We start from the raw sequence: 17419 nt of genomic DNA, 5'->3' as shown, positions 1-17419 counted from the left end.
TGTATAATATTCCACTGTATGTATATACCATATTTTCTTTATCTGTTCATCTGTCAACAGACATTTAGGATTTTTTCCATTCTTACCTATTGTGAATAGTGCTGCAATGAACACATGAGTGCTAATACTTTTCAAGAATCTGATTTCAATTCTTTTGGATATATACCCAGAATTGGGATTGTGGGTTCATATGGTAGTTCTCTTTTTAACTTTTTTAGGAACTTTCATACTATTATCCATAGCAACTGCATCATTTTTCATTCCCACCAACTGCGTGCAGGGGTTCCAATTTCTCTACATCCTCACCAACACTTGTTGTCTTTTGGTTTGTTTGGTTTTTTTAAATTTATTTATTTTTGGCTGCATCAGGTCTTACTTGCAGCACATGGGATCTTTCATTGCGGTGCCCGGGCTCTTTGTTGCAGCGCAAGGGCTTCTCTCTAGTTGTGGCACATGGGCTTTGTAGTTGTGGCACGCAGACTTACTTGCCCCGTGGCATGTGGGATCTTAGTTCCCAACCAGAGATTGAACCCACATCCCCTGCATTGAAAGGCAGATTCTTAACCACTGGACCACCAGGGAAGTCCCCTTTTGTTTTTTTGATAGTAACCATCCTGACAGGTGTGAGATATCTCATTGTGGTTTTGATTTGCATTTCCTTCATGGTTAGTGACAATGAGCGTTTTTTCTTATACTGTTGGCCATTTTTATGGCTTCTCTGGAGAAATGTCTATTTAAGTCCTTAGCCCATTTTTAATTGGGTTCTTAGTCTTTTTGTTATTGAGTTGTAAGATTACTTTATATATTTTGGTGATTAACCCCTTATAGATATATAGTTTGCAAATATGTTCTCCCATTCTGTATGTTGCCTTTTCACTCTGTTGTGTCCTTTGCTGTGCAGAAACTTTTTAGTTTAATGTAGTCCCTCTTGTTAATTTTATTTTTTGTTGCTGTGCTTTTGGTGTCATATTCATGAAATCATTGCCAAGACCAATGTCATAAAGTGTTTCTTTTATGCTTTGTTCTAGGAGTTTTACAGTTTCAGTCCTTCTGTTTAAATCTGTAATTCATTTTGAGTTGATTTTTATGTACGGTATGAGATAAGGGTCCAAATTAAGTATTTTACATGTAGACATCCATTTCCACCATTTATTGGAGAGGCTATCCTTTCCCCATTGTGTATTCTTGCATGCCTCTGACTCTTGAAAGATTTCATGCAACTATCCCCAACAGAGAAAGGCAATTCCTTTTTTCTTAAAAATCTCCCTGTGAGATGACTTGTCTGCCTGGGTTGTGAATGCCAGTTCTTTTAAAACTCTTCCTAAATCTTACTAAGTCAGGCCTACTGCACTCTGGGGGCAGAGAGCCCCCTGACCTCTCTTGGTCCTCACTGCTGCCTCTACCACCCTACAAGTGTTTGGAAGCCATGTGAACCATCTTCCCTTAGGTATCCTCTCCCCAAGTAATGGTGCCCAATTCTTTGTCCAGGCCTTTCTGAAAGTTTTTACCATTTCCTGTGCCGTTCCTTGAGGTGTCACTCTGTTTGCCTTTCAAAACTGTAGCAAAGGGGCTCCTCAGTCCAAACAGCGAGTGATCTCTTCTCTATGTCTTTTGCCAGCTTTCTCCTTCTGTTCTAAAGGCAGAGGTAGCCCTAACTCTCTCTCTACCTCAATAACAACCTGGGAACCAGTGGCTCTTCCCAACCTCCAGTGAGATTCAGCCAATGGGTTCCATGGTACTCTCCATATGAGATGCTCAAGGAGTCTCGGGGTCATTCTGGAGCCTCTGTCAAGGCAATCAGAGAAGGTGGCATATAGTGCTGGAGTCAGCCATCCACTTGGACCACGTGTCCAGCCATTCTGTCTGAGTTCAGAGAGGAATCAGTCCCTCAAATATGTAATCATCACATATTTGCTCAAAACCCTGTGGGTCCAGAGCTCTATGCCAAGAATTGCTGAAGAATGAAGGAGCTTAATCCCTGACTTTGGGGTGCTCATATTCTAATTCAGCACTGTGGTGATATAGAGCGTGGACTCAAGCTTGACTGAATGGTTTAAACTTCTGCTCTACCACTTATTAGCTGTGTGACCTTAGGCAAGTTCCTTAATCTCTCTGTGCTTTAGTTTCCCCCATTTGTAAAATGGAGATTATACTAGTACATGCCTCATAGAGTTGTGTATTAATGAAATTGAACATGTAAAATATTTGAGACAAAATGACACTCAATAAAACATTTTTTACTATTATTATTTACTAAGTTAGATAATGCAGATATAATGAATGAATCAGGCCAAAACTTATAAATGTATGTCCTTGCAATAGTTACTGAGCCATGGTCAATGAAATTGAGGGGCCCTAACAACTGCTTTCATTTGCCAAGGGATTGCTATGTGTTAGGCACATTCTTGAAGACGCAAGTCATCATCTTATTAAATACTCACAACAACTCTATGGGGAAGACCATCCTTTTTGACATTCGAGGAAACCAGTTTCAGAGAATTAAGTAATTTGTCCAAGGCCACCCAGATGCTAAGTGGCAAAACCGGGCATCTAACCAAGGTCTGTCTGACTCTTTGTGCGCTGAAACCAGTCTGCAATGAGTCTAGATTATCAGAAGACTTCCTACATGAGGTGGGACTTACAGGGTTAAGGAGACTTGAAAGCTGAGGCAGGAGGAGATGGTGATGATCCTGAAACCACCTTAAATTTCAGACTGACACGCAGCCAGAGTCCCAGGACAGATAATGTATGTGAGATGGCTGGTCAGGGGCATTTGAAGCCAACCCTCCTTCTGTCATCCAGAGAAGAGTCTTCAGAGAATTCCCACATGCCCCATCCCTGCAGGGGAGGCCCTGTTTCCCCAGGGAGCGTGGGAGGGTGGCTCTGTCACGGGCTCCCTCCCCGCCATGGAGAAACATGGGGATTGTGAAAGGGGGGCACACATTGACTTAGGGCCCCACCACTTCCTCCTGGATGACCTTGGATAAGGCACTTAATTTCTGGGTGTGTCTCCTTTTCTTTAGATGCAAACTGGAAATAAAAATATATATGTCAAAAGATTATTGTAAAGCTTAATAAAAGGACATACATACACACACACACACAAAATGCCAAAGATGCCTAGTGGATGGTAATTGTACAGTCTAAATTTGATGAAAGTTCAGAAATTTGGTCATTATGAGGAGAGACGAAAAAAGGTGGTCAGACTAGGTTGGAAGGTCTCAGGCCCAGCCAGTCATGTTGGGGTCATTTGGTTGGCAGGAATGACCCTCCTGAAATCCTCCAAGACAAACAGTGACAAGTTTGAGAGGGACAGCATCGAAATCTTCACAGTGGAGACCCTGGACCTGGGAGATCTGTGGAAAGTCAGGATCGGCCATGACAACACAGGTCTCTGCCTTCCTTCCCTCTTTCCCTGGCTAAGAACGTGAGGACCATGGGCAGGTCCCCGTGGGTGTCTAGGCAAGAATCTGAGGTAGACTTGGATGTCATCTGCCTTCCATAATGACACAGCTTCCTCAGTCCATTCAGTCTGGTGGAGTCCTGGCTGCACGCAGAGATTCTGGTCTAATTGATCAGGGAGGGGCCAGGACGCTGGTGGCTTTTAAAGCTTTCCCCAAAACCGCACTCTCAGAAATTTCAGTGGGCAGCCAGATTTGAGAATCCCTGATCAGCGGTTCTCAAATTTGAATGTGTATCAGAGCCACGCGGGGAGCTTGTTAAAACACAGATTTCTGGGCCCCACCCACAGCCTTTGGTTGGAGTAGGTCTGGGGTGGGACCCGAGAGTTTATGTTTCTCACCGGTAATGCTGACGCTGCTGGTCCGGGGGCTCCACTTTGAGGACCACTGATGGAGCCAGTTATTCCCAGAACCCACTGACACTGCAGCCAGACAAAAGCTGTGCCCAAGTTTGTTCTCTCTCAGTAAAGCAGACTCATTTTCTTGGTCTTCAAAACCATATCTTCTAAGCCTGAGGAAGGAGGCCTTCCTCCTTCCCTCTGGGACTGAGGGACAGGGTCTCTGCCTGGCTTCCATTTCTTTCTTTAAACTTGAGCACTCATTTTCCCAGGGAGGAGCATCGATCCTTCACTAGTTTCCCTTGCCTTCATGCATCACAAACTGAGGCCAGGGACCCCAGCGTTTCGCCCCGTCACTGGGTGAAACTATGGAGTCCTCGTTAACACAGGCTCTCTCTGGCATCTCTGGGCTCCCTCTTTGGAGCACCTTCCACCTTGGACAGTGTCCCTGCTTCCCTCCCCTCAGACTCTCTGCCTCCTGTCATCTCCTCCCCATGCTCCTTTGCTCTTGCTAATTTCACTGACAGCAGCCTGGAGTGTGATCCAGCTTCAGCTGGGTGCAGGGGAATCAGTTCAGTAATGCTGTAAGCAAAAGGGATGGCATGTTCACGGTGGAGCTATAAGCACCAGCCATTGAGTAGGGAAGGATGTTTGGAGTCCCTGAAGTTGTTCCCAGGAAACCATCTGTGTAGAGGTCCTTGATGAGTTCTGTGTCTCCTTCCCTCCAGGCAAGGCTCCAGGCTGGTTTGTAGACTGGGTAGAGGTGGACGCCCCATCCCTTGGAAGGTGCATGACATTCCCCTGTGGCCGCTGGTTGGCCAAGAATGAAGACGATGGTGCCATCGTCAGGGACCTCTTCCACGCGGACCTTCAGACAAGGCTGTATACACCATGTAGGAACCTTGCACAGCAAGGCTGGGCCTCCTCCTGCACACCATCGCTCACCACCCCAACTCAGTCCCAGTCCGTCATCCAGTGTTGACCCTTGGCCAGGCGCACCTTGGCAATTCCCCAGGCCCTGTGCTGGCTGTGGACAGAGCCCTGGACCCAGGGAAAGGAAATATGGGATGTATTTCACACACACCCCAAACTAGCTGGTGACAACAGGCAGAGAGCCTGACTTCTCTGGAGTTCAGTTCTCTCGTCTACAAAATAGAGATAATAATGTAGATAATAATGTAGAATAGTTGTAAGACCCAAAAGGAAGAAAAGATAAAGGTCTAACAGTGAAGGATCATTATCAACCCCTTCTCCAATCCTCACTCCAGTCATTAACACACCAAAGAAATCACCACTATAAGATTTTATCCTGACTGGGGGGAAAAAGAACTTTAAAAGAAGGTAAATGTAATTCCTTTACCAGCTAAAGGAAAGGAGGAAGTGGAACAACTAGGTGAAGTTTTGACACTTCCCTTCCTCTATCATCATCAGAAAGTCTGTGCGGAGGGGTTGGGGGGCAGGTCAGTTGGAGCCAGTGGATGAGTAGCAAGGGGTGGGAAGAGAAGAGAAAGGACTCTCACCACTGTAGACTGGCTGATCCAATTGGCTGTTGTCCCCTGAAACATAATGCTCCTGTGTATAGAGTGTCTAGAGCCAAGGACCCCACTGAGGACACTTTACAAATGAGGAAACCAAGGCTTGTAGGTGACTCGTCCAGGTCACACAGATAGTCAGGCTAGAGCCTGAGCTTTCAGCCAGTCTGTTGTACTAGCTCTGTGATGGGAAAGGCACAGAGACCCTGGTCTGAGGTGACAGGAGCTTTCTGTGGGCACTAGGCATGACAAAACACCTCCCCTCACCCTGTGGTTGCTAGGCAACCATGTGAAGTTTCAGGTCCCTGGGTTGCAGCTCCCAGTGAAGGGACCATCTGGGGTGGTGGTGCTGGTGAAGAACTTGACCTGCCTGTGTCCTGTTTTCACCTCCCTTCTGACTTTGCCCTCTGTCCCCCACCCTTAGTTGTCCCTTACGAGATCACACTCTACACCAGTGATGTCTTTGCCGCTGGGACAGACGCCAACATCTTCATCATCATCTATGGCTGCGATGCCGTGTGCACGCAGCAGAAGTACCTATGCACCAACAAGAGGGAGCAGAAGCTGTTCTTTGAGAGGAAGTCCGCCTCCCGCTTCATAATGGAGGTACCTGGGTCTAGCAGGCTGCCGGGGGAGCCAGAACTGGGGGCGGGATGGGCCAGAAGACAAGGAGAAGGAGCCCTTTGTCCAGAGTCTGACATGTGCCTTCCCTCTGATGCACTGCCGTGAGTGAGGGAGACAGGCAGTTCATCCAACCTCTCTGAGCCTCAGTACATCTGAGTAACCAGGAGGACAGTGAACCTGCCCTTCCAGGACCAGCGTCTGAATCAAAGGTGATCATGAGTGGATAGGGCTTAGGGAGCTAGAAGCACAATTCCAGTTCCATTGGGGCCATCTCCAGTGCTACCAACAACAGAGACCCGTGGAGAGAGCCGGCTTCCAGACTTTCTCGTCATATAATTGTCTCCCGTTCATCTGCTAAGCTATGGCCAATCCTCTCATATACAAAAGAGCATCCATATATTCCTCGGTTCCCCCTCAACTCTGGCCTGAGAGTTGTTCGACGCTTACTGTGGATGTATGTCACCACATCCACACCTTGGTATTCTCTGCACTCAGTCCCGTGCCTCCCTGTGCACTCCACTGCGTGCCAGGTGGGGTGGGAGAGACAAGGGAAGAAGAGAACCCAGACTATGCCTGCAAGGGGCTTGCAGTCCAGCTGGGGAACTCCAGATCTCACACGAGGCTAATGAGAGAGTCTGGCGATCATCATAGTAACTGATCCTGGGGGTAAGAAGGCACCGTCATAGGACTTTACCCCTATTAGCTCACTTAACCCTCATAGCAACTCTGCGCTTTAATTATCCCTGCTTAAATATGGGGAAACTGAGGCACAGAGAGTTTAGTAGCTTACATGAAATCACACAACCAAGGCATAGTGGAAGCAGGATTCAAAGCCAGGAGGACTGGCTCAGAATATGTGCTCTTAGCCGCTGTAGTAGACTAGTCCATGGTGATGAGGGCAAACAGTGGGGCTGGCTGAGCGTGCTACAGGTGTTCAGAGATGGGAGAGGGCTCCCTGGAAGTGGTGGTTTTGAGTTGGACCTGAAAGTGGACATAAGCGGGAACAAGGAGGGAAAGCATTCCTAGCAAGGGGAACATCATGGCCAGAGGTGGAAGTAAACACAGCAAGTGGTTTGAGGTTTGGCCGGAGGGGATAGGAGGAGAGTGACGTGACTTGGGTAGAGGACGAGATGGACTTAAAGGGGATGACTCTGAAGGACGAGAGATGGGAGCCTGGGGAGCCTGGGCTCTCCAGGTAGTGGAGACCTTTGGAGATGTGCCCCTTATTTTCTGGTGGGAAACAAAGTCCAGAACCCCTTCCTTCTTCCTCGGGCTGTGTCTGCCCCGGGGGACTGCCTTTCCCCTCCCCACCTTCTCTGGGAGCAGTCAGCACTTGTGGGAAGTTTGCCATCTTGGTGGAGTTTTTTAACAAGGAAAATTCAAGGGTGATTCATCTATGCACACAGAGCAACACCTCACCCACCCGAGATGTCATGGCGTGTACGTCATCCAAGCCTGATGCCGTCAGGGCCCCGAGCTGTGATTACACCTCAGCATGGCTTCCGGGGAGTTTTATCAATGAAGTCCGCCTAATGGGCGGCTATAATTTGCCAGCAATTTGTTGCTATCTTATTTCTTTTTTCTTTTCAAATCTATCTGGGAGCTGGGTGTATGAGAGCTTAGAAACAAATGAGATCGCTCTGTGTCCCTGTCTCTCAATTTCTCTTTTCCAGTTGATCTTCAGATAAGAGGTGGAGCGCTGGATTGCGAGCCCATGACCCTGGGTTCTGGTTCTGCTCAGCCTCTAACTCATGAGCAAGCCCCATCCTCTCTCTGTGGCCTCGTCCTCAGACACACGGATCGGCTGGGAAAATAACGACAATAGATAATATTTACTGAGCACTACCCATGTGCCAACCTTATTCTCAGCACTTGGTGTGTGTCAACTCATTTAATCCTCATCACCATTCCAAGAGTTAGGCTGGCAAATTATTCCATTTGCCAGCTGCCTGGCAGCTCAGTGTCCTTGAGTGCAGATTCTGTGAGCCATGATCTCACCCGTAGCTTCCTGTTTCTCCTGTTGTGAAAGGATAAGGCCCTGTGAAATCACTGGTCTCTGTTTAATGATTCAGAAAGCCCGGGGACTCGTGGGGGACACCACTTCTCTGATGAAGCATGGGTGAGCTAGCCAGCGGGGAGTTGGAGCGGAGCTGCAGGGCAGCAGAAGCAATGACAGTTATAGCATCTTGTTAACTCAGGGAGTCTCCAGCAATGTGGCGCCATATTGGTCACCTGGAAGGAGAGAATCACTGACAAAAAGAAGCATGTCTGCAATGTTAGATGTAGGAGTGACCTCGAAGGGTTGCTCTGCCCATGCCTCTGCCTTCAGCTGAGCAATCTTCCTATTTGATAGATGAGGCAGTTGAGGCCTGGAAGGTCAAGTGCCTTGTCTAGATCACACAGCTCGTAGGGCTGAAACTGGGAAGGATGGAGGTGGGGTGGGAATAGGGGGAGGTTTCTCAAGCAGTGCTGATGGGCCTCCCCATGGCTGCTGACTGTGGGTGGGTGTGTGCAGAGGGTATGCAGTGGTGGGAGCTGTTCTAGTTCATTCCCAGGTCACATCTGTCTAGGGTTATAGAGGCTTTGCATTTGATGAATGACTCAATCACTCATTCAGATGCCATTCACTCATTGGGAGCTCTCATCCATCCTGGAGCCGTCTCCTTGTAGCGCTGAGACCTTCATGCAGCAGGCCAGGCAGGTAGCTTTGCACAGTTGCTGCCAGGAAACTCAAGTCTGCACACCCTCTTTAACCCCCAACTGTCAAAGCAAAAGGCATGAATTCCATGAACCAACCATGAGCCAGGGCACCTGGGTATTACTGTTTTTCCCTACCCTCTTTTCCCTTTACCCCGACTCCCTTGTTTATACCCAGCTGTGATTGCCCAGATTCCCCATAGGGATGAGGCAGGGTGTGAACTGATACATACAGCACCATTTCAGAAGAGAATATGACACATGAGAACTGGGAGAGGCCCTGGAGTGGGACCTGGTAGGATGATGGAGGGCAGCCTGGCAGAGAGAGAGCCGGGGAGGCAGGTGCCAGCTGAGTGGCTGCCTTGCCTTGTGTCTGGCCGCCTCCCTGCTTCCTTAAAGGGCTCCGAGGGAAGAAACTGGGGATCAGTCACTCCTGGCTGAGTTCCTCCCTTGCACCTTATGCCCATAGGCTCCAGGCAGGAGAGACGAGAGATCACAGCTCCTGAATTTCAGGGACTCACTGTGACACGCACGTAATCAGCTTTTTCATTCAAGGGGACGTTCATACATACCTTGGTGGTTAAGGTTCAGCACTGCATGTGAGAGAACCCAGATGACTTTGTCACACCCATTTTTCAAATGAGGAAACACTCATTCTTTCATCCTTCCAGCCAATAGTTATTGAGAACCTAGGTTCTGGGCTTTGGGGATGCAGTGATGAGCAAAACAGATGTGATTCCTGCCCTTGTGGCTTTCAGTTGTAGAGAAGAAGGTATCACACCTTCTTTATCACACAGGTAAATGCAAACTTCTAACTGAGAACTGCCGTGGTGGGTGGTTATAGGGTGCTGTCAGACCCTATCATGAAGAGATTTGACTTTCTTAAGGTGGTCAAGGGGGTTCCCTGAAGAAGTGATCCTTGAGCTGAGACCTGAATGATGAGGTTGAACAAACACTGGTTTAGGTAAAGAAGAGAAAAGGGAAGGGGCAGGGAGAGCATGTGCAAAGGCCCTGTGATGAGAGAATGTAGAGTTTGAGGGACTGGAATTTGAGGGATATAGAAGAGGAGTGGCTGGAGATGAAGGGGGCTCTTGGGGGCCAAGGAGAAGGTAAGGGTGGCAAGAGAGGGCATGGGCAGAACTAGAACTCACCTTCTGATACCCCCCAGTCAGTTCTTAAGCCACTGCTAGAACAATAAGTAATAGAAGACAAGGGGCTGGGCTCCACCATGAAAAGGGGGGGCAGCCTCCCAGAGCTTGATTGAACTGAGTTCTAAGTCTAGGCTGATGTTAAGCTTGGGGGGAAGAAGGGACGTATGAGCACGGCATATGTAGGGGAGGGCGGGGGCTGGCTTGACTGGACAGAAGGGACATACTGGGAAAAAGTGACCCCAGGAAGTTCAAAGGGACTCAAGGGTGGATGCCCTGGGGAGGCAGGGTTTTGCTGAAGTTGTACTTTCCAGGACCTTTCAGCCAACATCTGGTATATTTTCTCCTTTCCAAAGTTAGAAGACGTGGGAGAAATCATTGAAAAAATTCGGATTGGCCATGATAATACGGGCATGAATCCTGGTTGGCACTGCTCCCACGTGGACATCCGCAGGCTCCTCCCAGATAAAGATGTGAGTTTCTGACTGATCTGTCCTGCTGTTTCTTTTGTCCCTTTTCAGAAGAGATTAAAGACAGATTCTTTATAAGAAACTGTAGCCTTTTTAAGTTGAGATAAAATCATCTAAGGAAAATTCAGCCAGTTCACTCCGAGTGCAGGAACTAACTCAGGTCCAAGGCAGAATCTTTTAGAACCTGGTTTATGGGTCAAGAAGGAGGGTCTGGGCAACCATGTCTCTGCTCCTCACCCCCAAAGCCATACTACCAGTGAGTGACCAAGTGTGCCCTTCCTGCAACTCAAGGTCAACTCAGAGAAAGAAACCCACGTAACCAACTTGTAAAACATTCCAAAACCACAAAATTCTAAACCTAGGAAGCAGCTGTCAGTCATGGCTGTGGTATGAGCTGGGAGCTGGGAGCAGTTTAAAAAAAACAGAGCTTCCTCCCCTTGCCTGCTGAGTCTGAGTCTCTGGGATGGGGTTCAGATACCTATTTTTAAGTGGCTCAGGGAACTCCACCTTCAAGAGCCTACCCCTGACATGGTGTGGAAAGTGCTCTAAGTAAGACTGGATCTGCTGGAATTGGGGCAGGCCGGGGGGGCTCCTCTGTGGCTTTTGTATTATCAGTGGGGCTCCATCACCCTTGTCCTTGGTTGGTCCCCATGAGTGTTGACATGAATGGCTGAAGTTGGCAGTTTCCACATTAGGGGCTCAGTTTCCTCCTTCCTCCTCACCCCAGGGCACAGAGACCTTGACCTTCCCTTGTGATCGATGGCTTGCCACCTCAGAGGACGACAAGAAGACCATTCGAGAACTGGTCCCTTATGATATCTTCACTGAGAAATACATGAAAGATGGGTCTTTAAGGCAAGTCTACAAGGAAGTGGAAGAGCCGCTGGACAGTAAGTGTGGTGTGATCGCCCTCATCACTGTCAGCAGAGCCCTCCCTTGTAGGGCACCTGCCCTGTGCTGGGCGGAGCCTTTGCACCCAGGAGGTAGAGTCTATAATTATCTTCACTCCATAGAGAGGGCAACTGAGGCTCACAGAGGTTACATAACCTGCCGAAGTTCACTCAGCTTATAAATGGCAGGGCTATTCTTCAAAGTCTCAGCTATCTCACTCCGAGGTTTGTGCTCAAATCCTTTCCTGGTCTGACAGTGTGATCATACATCCAAATATGTGCTCTCCTGTGCCTGGACTCTGCTGGTCCTTGTTCTCTCCCTTGCTTAGTTAATTTGGCTACTAATCTGCAGGGCTTGGTCCTCTCTGCTCTTGCTGGATCCAGCTGTCCCAACCGAGTATGAATCCAATAGCATCCTGGCTTTGTACAGAACTGGAGCTGTGGTGTGTTTGTTCTCAGGGGCTGGGTGCAGCTTCAGTGTCCAAGGTCATGGGTTTCTTTTCTGTATGTGCCAGTTTGCTTGTTCTCATTGATGAGGTTTTCTCTGCCTGATTTGCCCCAGCCTGACCACACACTTCTTGCTCTCATTCCTTGGCTTTTGAACTACTGTTTTCTGGTTCTCTTCTTACCTCTCTGGCTGGCCCCTGAGTGCCGTTCTCCCTTCTCTTGCCGGGTGCTATTGCTCCAGGCTCAGCCCTCGGCCTCAGCTGAGCCTCTGCTATAGCTCTCACATTTCCTTTAGTCTGAGTTGCCATTTGCTTAAGAGATAAAAACAAGTGTTGCCTCAATAACATGCCTTTCCCTACCCATATCCCTTTCTCCAAATTTGCTTTGCTATTGAATCTGGCGGATAATTCCCTTTTCTACTTGGATCCCAGAGGATGCCCAGGAAAGCTGGCCCGGCGGCACACTTGGCTGTTCTGTATTAATAACATGCCACAAACCCACTCTGTGCTGGGTAGTGTTTCTAGGGAAACATCTTTCCACAGAGAGCTGTGTGGCCTTGGTGGGACAGGGAGGGAGGAGGATCCAGAAATAGCAGGATTTGACTGCATGACCGCATTGCTCAGCACCCAGAAGCTGAATCGGTTTTCCTAATTCCCAAAGGACTGGAGAGAGTGGTGGGGGGTCGGGGGTGGGGAGAAAGGGGCAGGAAGGCCATTTAATCACAGCCCTGGGGACACAGCACCCCACTCTGGGACGAGGGCTCCTAGAAGAGGTCCCGCCCAGGTGTGAAGTAGGGCTGAATGCACAGCCAGCAAACGTATGGGGAGAGAAAATGAGGGGGGTGGGGACAGTCGACTGTCGTGTCTAAACTGTGGCAAGATTCCTAATGTTACCTCATGTCAGTATTAGCCAGACAGGCGTGGGTGATGTTGACTTTTTTCAACACGAGAGGATTCTTTTTTTTTTTTTTAAAGGAATTCCTTTATTTTTTATTTATTTTTATTCATTTATTATTATTTTTTAAAAATATTTTATTTATTTATTTATTTATTTATGGCTGTGTTGGGTCTTCGTTTCTGTGCGAGGGCTTTCTCCAGTTGCGGCAAGTGGGGGCCACTCTTCATCGCGGTGCGCGGGCCTCTCACTATTGTGGCCTCTCTTGTTGCGGAGCACAGGCTCCAGACGCGCAGGCTCAGTAATTGTGGCTCACGGGCCCAGTCGCTCCGCGGCATGCAGGATCCTCCCAGACCAGGGCTCGAACCCGTGTCCCCTGCATTGGCAGGCAGACTCTCAACCACTGCGCCACCAGGGAAGCCCGAGAGGATTCTTTTAATGCACACGTGAAATGCTGGCCAGATTCTGAGCTGAGCCGAGCAAGGCGGTGGGGCTGCCTCCTGTCCTTGAGGGGACAGGCCTCTGAGAGCAGTTCTCCCAGTGGGCCAGGGAGGTTTAGCCAGCAGAGTGCTGGGTGGGGTGGCAAAGAAGGGAGGATGGGAAAGGGGACGTAGGGAGGGGGCGGAGTTCAGGATTGGATGTGAGTTTGTGCTCTGTGGTCTAGTCAAGGTGGACATGGGGGTGTGGGTCCAGAGCACAGGAGGGAACTGGGTTGGAGACGCAGCCTCGGGGAACTCACAGAAGTCAACACCCGGAGCATGCAGGGTGAGAGCTGCGGGAAGTGGACTGACCTGGGAGACATGGGCGTCCGAGCGGTCAGGAACCTATAAAGCAGACGATCAGGAACCTATAAAGCTGCTCAGGGAGCAGCCAGAGAGGCAGAAGGAGAGCAGGAAAGAATAATGCTGTGGAATCCAAGGGAAAATGAGGATAATAATAGGAACCGTGTTGTGGGCGTGAGCGTGTTTCATACCAACGGGTAAGAGCAGCTCACATCACCTTACTCTCCTACATTTAATTACGTGTGGTTCTGAGCCCACTTGCAAGGGTTGGTAAGAAAGTCCATCTCAGTCACTGCAGGGAGGGGGCATCCCCTTTTCTAGGGTCTTATAAAAATCCTGAGGCTCACATCAGGGGCCTGGCCCTTAGTCCAGGTGGGAAGAACCTACACCTGTGGTCTCCTGCCGCTCGGTGACACTGCTGCTAGTTGCTCCCCGTCGACACGCAGCTTTCATCTCTCTGGATGGCCAGCAATGCTTCTGCATGGACCCTGGCTTTGTCAAAAGACCTTCTCTCTCTTTTTTTTAAAAATAAATTTATTTATTTATTTATTTTTGGCTGCTTTGGGTCTTTGTTGCTGCGGTTGGGCTTTCTCTAGTTGTGGCGAGCGAGGGCTACTCATCATTGCGGTGCCCGGGCTTCGCATTGCGGTGCACAGGCTTCTCATTGCGGTGGCTTGTCTTTGTTGAGGAGCATGGGCTCTAGGCGCACGGGCTTCAGTAGTTGTGGCTCGCAGGCTCTAGAGCACAGGCTCTAGATCGCAGGCTCAGTAGTTGTGGCGCATGGGCTTAGTTGCTCCGTGGCGTGTGGGATCTTCCCGGACCAGGGCTCAAACCCGTGTCCCCTGCATTGGCAGGTGGATTCTTAACCACTGCACCACCGGGGAAACCCAAAAGACCCTCTCTTCAGCCTGGAGGCCTCCTTGCTTCAAGTCCCCAGATAAGCCAGGCAGCTGTCTCCTTATTGGGTCCCTTTGTGCAGGTGAGGATCTTCTACCACCCATAGGGACTCTCAAACCCTCACCTGCTCCCAGGCTGGGGAAACTGACCTTCTTCCCAGTTGGACCATTTCCGCCTTCACCTCAAAGCCACAACTTTCATCCTTCCCCTTGGGGTAATCCAGCTAAGTCCCCTCTTCCCTGGCCTGAAACTCCAAAGCTCCTAGGATAAAGGAATATGGAGAGGAGACAAAGAATGCTCAGCCTTCCTAAAAGCAAAGACTTGCCTTTCCCTCCTGGTGTGGGGATTGGGAAAGGGGCTACTTTGTTCTTCCCTGATGAGTGTATAGCAGCAAAACAAAAACAGGACAGTGTTTAGTTTCATTTTCCTGAATACTTTTTAATAACTGTCACACCGGTATTTATTGAGCCCTTTCCAAAGGCCATAGGAGATAAAGGAGTGGGTGGCAGTGACTGCGGCTTTGGTGAGGGGGGTTTCCCTGGAGTGCTGGGGGCAGGCTGGTTGAAGAGTAAATGAAAATACGAAAGACACTGAGGGGAAGCTATTCTTTCAAAAATATTTGATTTTTTCCATAAACCATTTAGAAGGATCTGGCATTGATACCGGTCACCCTCACATGGGAAGGCACCTTACTGTCAGTGTGTCACGGTAGATAGATTTAGTGACCACGGTGTGTATGTGTGTCAGGCAGTTTCCTGAGTCTTTCTCCCGGAAGCTGTAAGCAGCTGGAGGGGTGGATGGTTTGAGGGGGCTGGAAAAGTCTCTATCCCTTGGGTCTCTTAGAGGTAAACTTCCCACTGGTGAATCCACTCCAACCTGTAGCAGAATGTGCGTAAGGGAACAGACAAAAGGAGGACACTGACTTCTCCTGGAGTCCTGGGCCACAAGCTGAATACCGCCTACAAATCCAGTTCCCCCAAACCTAAACAATGCCATCCCTTTCTTCCCTTTGTCTGTCCGACTGCCCACCCAGTTGTGCTGTACTCGGTGCAGATCTTCACAGGAAACGTTCCCGGGGCAGGGACGGACGCCAAGGTCTACATCACCGTCTATGGAGACCTCGGGGACACGGGAGAGCGGTACCTCGGCAAGTCAGAGAACCGCACCAACAAATTCGAGAGAGGAACGGTAGGCGGAGCCCGCCGAGTTACCCCGCCCCTCCCCTCCCTGTCCTGTTATCATTATGGGGGGTGGGGCTGAAAGGGGCCAGCTCTTCTTGTCTTGGAACTTTGCGGGATGTCATGCACCCTTATGTGGGCATTTGCCCCCCACGGAGTCTGCTCCCCTTCTCTCAGCCTACGCAGGGTCCTGCATGTGGAGTAGGGGTGGGGCTTGAGCAAGCAAGAGGCCATTTGAGCCCCAGGTTGCTGGCTGTAAGGAACTGGGTTGTCTTCAAAGAATCCAGCTCACCGCAGCGGGTCATGAGCATGGAGTGGTGAGCGCCTGCAGAGTGGCGGTGTTGCCCGGACAGCAGCTTGAACTAGGGGTCTGGAGGCCCGCCATCCACTCCTTACATGGCTGAGCATCTCTGGCCTCAGTTTCCTCATCTGTGAAATAAGGAGGCTGATGTGAAGCAGCTAAGCTGTGCTGTGCAGAGTCCTGGGCAGCAGTGAGGCCCACGGGAGCCACAGAAGGGTAAGGGCAGCAGACAGGCACCCACTCCTCCCGCGTGGGTCCACTCTGACCTGGCCTATCTGTTGGAGTGCCAAGCGAGCCCTCTATTAAGCAAGGGGCTCTGTGGCTACAGAAGAGGCTTGAAAACCACACCACTGGATGGTGTCCAAGGCCCTGTCACCTCTGACCTAACAGTGGTTTTACAAAAAAGAAGATATCCGACCAAACTTGCCTTCCCACCAGCTTGGCCTCCCTCTCCCCGCCACAGCTCCCCTCTCCTGTGCCCCTGCCGCCTTCCCCCTTCACTGCTCCTCGACCTCTCTTCCCCCTCCGTTCACCGAAATCTACCGAACCCCCCCAGACCAGGCTACAGCTGTGGGGATGAGAGCAAGGTGATTGGCTCCTGAGTCTGCGGCCCTCCCTGTGGCCGAGTGCCTGGGGAGATTCCCGCATCAACCAGCGGGTGTTTATCAGGGGTGTCCTTAAGCCTGACCCCCAGCCGGGCATGACCTTTAGTGCTGAAACATTCGCTACTTGGTGAGGAGGAAAGTAGCTCTGGGCCAAGGAAAGCAGGTGCCACTAAGCAGGTCTGCAGCTGGTGGGTAACCCCAGGAGCCAGGCCCCCTGGAAGGAGCCCCAGCCTGACCTCAAGGTCTGGGAGGAGTCAGGCCCCAGGGCTGCCTTTGCTCTATCATCCAAATATGAACCCATTACCTGTAGCTTTGGTTTACTGCTTCTGGAACGGGAATAGCTACTTAGACCCCTGAACTGAAAAACTGGACAAGAGATAGAAGAGCAGTTTGTATCAGGGAGAAAAAATTTATAACACACACACACAATATAGTTGTTTGCCACACGTGTAAGGTAGCTAATAGGAGGACTATTCATTTTGGAAAAATAGAATAACAAAGAGGTCAAGTGACTCATGTGGTGTGCCTGACTCTGAAGTAGGGACGTTATTATCAGGCCGACTCAACATATGCTGCTCTGGCACATGGCCATGCCATGCGGCGCAGGCGTGCCCAGACCTGCGGCTGGGGCCAGATCACATGCATTCAGCTCCCGTCTCTGACACTGACTAGCTGTGTGATCCTGGGCAACTTCCCTAACATCTCTGTGCCTCAGTTTCCTCCACCATAAAATAAGTTCACTGAATTAAAACACGTGAAGTGCCTAGAACCATGCCTGGCATGAAGTTAGCTCCTTGTTAGTGCTGGCTGTGGTTGGGGCTTGGGAGAGCCCACCTTTCCTGTAGCTCATCACAGTGCCTGGAAAATGCACCACCAGACAGCAGTGTGCGCCATACGGATGATAGGTCGCTCATTCGTGGCTAAATCCACAGGGCCTAGCAGAGTAGGCGCATAAATATTTTTTGAGTGAATAAATGAATGAAGGTATAAATGAAGGTGATGCAATCCATTCTCCTCTGTGTTTAGATTCAGATATTTTTCTCTCTTAGCAATTATGACATCACAAGAAAAGTCTCTGCCTCATCCCTTTCTCTTCCTTCCCTCCTGTGTTGATGTCCCACTGGGGGAGCTGCAGCTACTTCTGGCTCAGTCACT

The 17419-nt window shown here is 49.8% G+C and overlaps 1 protein-coding gene across 2 annotated transcripts in view; it reads left to right on the top strand.

The window, feature by feature from the left end:
* Window positions 1-17419, top strand: part of LOXHD1 (lipoxygenase homology domains 1) — a 222126-nt gene that overhangs the window by 137903 nt on the left and 66804 nt on the right. For both annotated transcript variants that reach the window (XM_036823221.1, XM_036823220.1), the window contains exons 24-29: window positions 3262-3390; window positions 4528-4692; window positions 5756-5937; window positions 10157-10273; window positions 10998-11160; window positions 15214-15368. In XM_036823221.1, the coding sequence (XP_036679116.1) occupies window positions 3262-3390; window positions 4528-4692; window positions 5756-5937; window positions 10157-10273; window positions 10998-11160; window positions 15214-15368 (911 nt within the window). The remainder of the gene's footprint in view (window positions 1-3261; window positions 3391-4527; window positions 4693-5755; window positions 5938-10156; window positions 10274-10997; window positions 11161-15213; window positions 15369-17419) is intronic.

The sequence above is a fragment of the Balaenoptera musculus genome, chromosome 14 (genome assembly GCF_009873245.2).
Source record: "Balaenoptera musculus isolate JJ_BM4_2016_0621 chromosome 14, mBalMus1.pri.v3, whole genome shotgun sequence".
NCBI classification, from domain to species: Eukaryota; Metazoa; Chordata; class Mammalia; order Artiodactyla; family Balaenopteridae; genus Balaenoptera; species Balaenoptera musculus.
The sequence above is the reverse complement of the archived record's forward strand: the minus strand, read 5'-3'. Positions and strand labels throughout refer to the sequence as shown.